This window comes from Onychostoma macrolepis, chromosome 18 (genome assembly GCF_012432095.1).
Source record: "Onychostoma macrolepis isolate SWU-2019 chromosome 18, ASM1243209v1, whole genome shotgun sequence".
In the NCBI taxonomy this organism is placed as follows: Eukaryota; Metazoa; Chordata; class Actinopteri; order Cypriniformes; family Cyprinidae; genus Onychostoma; species Onychostoma macrolepis.
Window position 1 is genome coordinate 20,028,418 of NC_081172.1, and position 5,467 is coordinate 20,033,884.

Sequence of the window (5,467 nt, forward strand, 5' to 3'; positions counted from 1 at the left end):
AAATATCTTACTTCACTAATGACACCTCATTGCTTGTGAAAGCTGAGGAAACAATTAAACTCTACAGAAAAATCATAATATGTGCAGATAATTACTATTCTTGCAAATGCATTACAAAATCATGCAAAAATTCTAATACATTTAGTTAATTCTAACTCTTTTCCTTACAAAGATCATATACTTGTATTCTAAACTAATATGCCTGCATGGGCTTATGCAATTCCATTACGGTACAACATGCAATTTTTTGTCATTTCCTATGATACATTTGATGAAATATTATGTAAAGTTTTTGAAAATACTTCTTTACTGTCCAATGAAGGTGACAACGATTTTTTGTAGGCAATTATATGTATGGAAATTGATGAAAAATGCACGTTTCATTGGACAAAATACGGAGTCATGTGACATGTGCACATATCCTGAAAGTGGAAACAAAATGGACCACTGTGGGTCATGTGACCACTTTTTTTTGTATGTTCATTTATTAGAACTTGACTTCTACTTCCCCGAGACAGTATTAATCAATTAAATGAGTGTCTCATTTTATTTAAAAAAACAAAAATGTGTTGTGTTGCCTGGAGGCAACACGAACCTTATAGGCTACAATATGATAGGCTACATGAATGAATGGAATAAGCACAGTGGGACGCCTACGTTTACTTCACTATTTTACAATTAAGTCCTAATCTAATCATGACAAACTATATATCGTTGGAAAGGTCTAAGACTCCTAAATAGGTATTTTACCACTTGTTTTGTTAAAAAATTAAGTAAGAAAAGTAATAGATTAATTTATGACAAGAGTGGACCTGAAAAATGTACATCATAACAGGAGTTCTGACCTTTGTCACAGAAAGTCTTCTTAGTTGCCTTTTTCTCTATCACATATTAGAAATCATAAGAAATTATATATCAGTTGAAAACTTAAACTTAAATTATTTTATTTCTCAAAATTATTTGGATGGATTCTTTCCCATTACATGTTGCTTTGTATTTTGTTCAGGCTTAAACAGGATAATATAGCATTTAGGTCCAAATATGCAGAATAATAAACCAAAGCTTGAGGCTAAAATAGCAAATATCTCCACAGCTACAGTAAATTTTCCAGGAGAACTGACATAAGCTGGTATAAATGTGATCCATACAGCACAGAATATGAGCATACTGAATGTGATGAATTTAGCTTCATTAAAGTTATCAGGCAGTGTGCGAGCCAGAAAAGCCAAAATGAAGCACAAGGCAGCCAATAGGCCAATATAACCCAGCACAGCAGAAAAACCAATAATAGAACCCAGACTGCACTCAAGAATGATCTTTTCATGATAATATTTCATGTTTTTGTGGGAAAAAGGAGGATATATTGTTAACCAAAGCACACAAATGAGAACCTGTATAAGTGTAAAGGCAAGAACACTGAGTCGTTGTTGTGCAGGCCCAAACCATTTCATGACATTTCTTCCTGGAAGTGTAGCCTTGAAGGCCATTAACACAACTATTGTTTTCCCCAAAACACAGGAGATACAGAGGACAAAAGTGATCCCAAACGCTGTGTGACGCAACATACAGGACCACTCAGTGGGCCGACCAATGAAAGTAAGAGAACAGAGAAAACAAAGAGTCAATGAGAAGAGCAGCAGGAAGCTCAGCTCTGAGTTGTTGGCTTTTACTATGGGGGTGTCCTTTTTGCTGTAAAACAGTATGGCTACCAGTGCAGTTATTCCTACTCCAAACAGTGAGAAAAAGACTAACACTATACCCATATATTCTGTGAATGACAGAAACTCTATAGCCTTTAACACACATTTATCTTTCTCAGCATTAGACCAGTATTCCCCTGGACACTGCTTGCAGTTATTTGAATCTGGAAAGGAAGTGGTGTTCACCGTAGTTAGAGACAAAGGGGAAAATTACTTTATTCGTAAAGTCTCTTGATAAGAACCGGCATCCTTAACAACAGAAGGAAAACACAAACAAAACAACTAACCAGTTTTCTCTGAAGCTTTGAGATGGGCTGAAGGTTACCTGTCTCATTACTGATTTCTCCTTCTGCACATGGAATACAGTCATAACAGCAGACAGGTCTTCCTTTCTGTGCAGCCTTCCTAGTGCCTGGAGGACAGCTCTCACTGCACACAGACCTTGGCTTCTACAATGTACAATAAATTACACAAGCAGTCTATGTGAAATGAAGATAAATGTATCATTTTTTTTATCAAGAATAGAATATTGGATCTTTAAAGTATAAAATTTAGCAAATATCAAATGGCACCTATTTTATTGAGAAACCATTGATACAGAGAAAAACTGATATAGAGCTTATTTATTTATTTATTTAATGCAAACGGCATTAATATTTGTGTGTGTACTGGTATATATGGTTTGCGAGGACACAAATGTGTATAATGACATGGGTACTACAATGTAAACATGGTTTATGAGGACACTTCCTGTGTCCCCGTAAAACAAAAGTCTTAAAAAAAACATACAAAACGGTGTTTTATGAAATTCAAAAATTGCCAGTAGTTTCCTGTAAGGGGTAGGTTTAGGTGTAGGGTTGGTGTAGAGCAATAGCACATACAGTTTGTACAGTATAAAAACCATTACGCCTATGGAGAGTCCCCGTAAACCACAAATTCAAGTGTGTGTGTGTGTGTGTGTGTGTTTTCTTTCCTGAACTTTGAAAAGAAAGAGTAAAGCTTTGTGAAGTATTGGAATGTATATATAAAATCTAAAGGTTATTACAAGCATTATATTTATACCTGACACAATGACTACCTGACATAATGCTAACCCCATTTAAACTTGGGATAACCAATTTATTTACCTCCAACTGCCCTCCAGCCCAAATTATATTTTCAGTGTTGAGCACAAAGCGTTGGTCAGGGGGCAGTGAGGCATCATAGTATCCCACTGGCTTAAACTGGATTGATCCATTTAGGTCCTGCTGCCAGTTCACAACTTCATATTGTGCTACAACTGCCCCACTGTTGTCAAACCACACGTGATCTCCTGTCTTTATGGTGGAATTGATCTTTTTCAGAGCCTCAACCACCTATTAAAAAACAAGTCAGTTCAGATACATTTTGATGTTACCAAAAAGTTCATCCTCTTGCTCTTCTTTTTATATAAGGTGAGCAGACATGCCACTTCCTGGGGACACGTTCTGCCCAGGATTTCTAAATTGCCTAACCAGGTTTTTGCTGTTTGCGCTGCGCAGCGCAGATCAATCGCTGTACTTATGGCATGTAAGTACCGCGAGAGCGATAGAGAGCAGAGAAGACGGCTCTGGTACTTTGATTATTATTTTAGGCAGTTTCGAAATCCTGGGCATAACGTGTCCCCGGGAAGTGGCACATCTGGTCACCTTATTTTTATAGCAATTTTTACCTGCTGTGGTTGTATTGTCAGACTTTTTTCACAACCTCCTTTTTTTGTGCACTGGAGCAGACCGTGTAGTGAATATGCTACCGCATAAACTGCTTTGTAGACATTGCTTGAATATCTTTGTTCAGTTACATCTTCATTGTAATTCTTCAGCACAAGCAGATCCTGATATCTGCTGCAATCTAATCCATATTGAGATGAATTCCCCTCCCTATATAAGCATGGAAAAGCTGTGTGCCAGAATTTTTTTGTAACATAATCTGCAAACCCTTCAATATCATTTTTTCTCACTGCAAACCCCAGTGACCCTCCCAGAACATGAAAACTGTTTGGAATCATCAAACTTTCTGAAGTTATCCAAGCCTCCACTCCAATCATTTGGAAGTTTGTAATGTTTTTATTACTTAGCTGATCAAACAGATTGCCCATCTCAACTTGAGAAAGAAATGCAACAATCACTTTTGCAGTGCCCTTTTTTATTGTTTCTACCACTTTTTGGAGTTTTTCAGGCTCTGTCCGATGGAATTTCACAGAGTACTCCACACAAATTCCCTCCTCTTGGGCTGTTTTTAGAAATATAGCCATTCCATTGTTTCCGTAGTCATTGTCACTGTTCACAGCTCCCACCCAAGACCAGCCAAAGTGCTTGACTATGTATGCAAGTGCTCTGCTTTGGTGATAATCACTAGCAATAGTCCTGAAGAATGATGGGTAATCTTTCCTATTACTGAGACATTCACATGTAGCTGAGGGACTTATCTGAAACAGAAAGCACAGAAAACAAAGAAACGGTACATAATCAGTGTAGTATCACTATGGTCAAACTTCTACTATTATTGATCCTTACCACAGGAATTTTAAAAGGTCCTGTTGTTCTAGACAGAATCACTGTAGCAGAAGACTCTGTTTCTCCTATGATAGCATGTATAGGAGACTGTCCATTGCATCTGTCTCCTGCTGCAAACTCCTGACCATTCATCAATGTCATAGTTGCACTCATCGAAGACAGTCTTGAACCGCAGGTATCATAGATTCTGTAGCCAATAGAAACATTTGGAAGCAAACTTTCATTTGTGTTAATCTCCTCAATGGCAAATATCATCGTTTGAGCCATCCGAAAATCTATTAGATTCACACTGTGAAGACATTTAATCAGCTCTGCATGAGTAAACAAAGTTAAATACATATATGCTACAAATTTTGCTGCAAATTGACCAATAACAAATATGTTTTTATTAAATGCATCTTTCCAAAGCAACATACCTGGAGCAAAAGAGGCGTTGAGGTTTTTGTCTAAACTCAAATGATGGTAATGTTTCTTTACTGTGAATGGCAAAAAGTGTTCCAATTATAATGTCTCCATTTTTAGACAGCAGCGGGTATTTGGATTCTCCTATCATATGACAAATTGTATTTTCTGCCTTTGTATGAATACAATATAAAAAAAATAGGAGTATGTAAAGAATGATGAGCATCCTACTGATTGACCTCGCATGCATCTTCCAAATGCCAGTGATTTGATGCACTGTTTGTACTTTTGTAGACATCATTAATATGCATAATTTAGAGTTAATGATCCCACTGGAGACATAAAAGAATAAGTGAAAAAAAAAAAAAAAGTTTCCAGTCTTTGAAGAATGATGTAATCTTTTCTGCAGACAGTGGAAAATTTAAATCTAATTTCATACTTTTAAGATCCCTTTGAACAATAATTAGACAATGGTATCTAAAACATCTTATAAAGAGTGGAAATATGTCAGTTAAAACATACCAGTAGACAGGGTATATACATGAATTTTTTTAAGACTCTTTCCATACATTTTAAGACTTCATCGGCACTTCAAGTTTTAACCAGTTACATTGGTGACACTTTAACTTACATTTACTATATATTGATTGTAAGATAGCACAACTAAACAGTCTTAGTTTGTGATAACTCCTTATCAATGCAACATAATTCAGAAGGGTGGGAAAAAAGCAAAAGAGAATTAATTGAGTTAAGTTAAATGTGACTAACCCAATGCAATATTTATTAGAAAGATAAACCAGAAACAAGAATTAGACCCTAAGCCTTAGTGGG

The 5,467-nt window shown here is 36.3% G+C and overlaps 1 protein-coding gene across 1 annotated transcript; it reads right to left on the reverse strand.

The window, feature by feature from the left end:
- Positions 1 to 956: 956 nt before the first annotated feature.
- On the reverse strand, positions 957 to 4,862 carry LOC131524770 (extracellular calcium-sensing receptor-like). The gene is made up of 6 exons (XM_058752090.1): positions 4,651 to 4,862; positions 4,235 to 4,523; positions 3,391 to 4,146; positions 2,828 to 3,055; positions 2,026 to 2,149; positions 957 to 1,864 (listed from the first exon to the last, which is right to left on the reverse strand). Exons 1-6 carry the CDS (start codon positions 4,860 to 4,862, stop codon positions 957 to 959), a joined length of 2,517 nt encoding a protein of 838 aa, XP_058608073.1.
- Between the last annotated feature and the right edge of the window lie 605 nt (positions 4,863 to 5,467).

Excerpts from the sequence above, each read along its gene's own strand:
- LOC131524770 (XM_058752090.1), bottom strand. The coding sequence starts at position 4,862 with ATGCTCATCATTCTTTACATACTCCTATTTTTTTTATATTGTATTCAT. Across the intron at positions 3,056-3,390 it reads TGACAATACAACCACAGCAG|GTGGTTGAGGCTCTGAAAAA; the intron begins GTAAAAATTGCT and ends GTTTTTTAATAG. Across the intron at positions 2,150-2,827 it reads GGGCTGGAGGGCAGTTGGAG|AAGCCAAGGTCTGTGTGCAG; the intron begins GTAAATAAATTG and ends TGTACATTGTAG.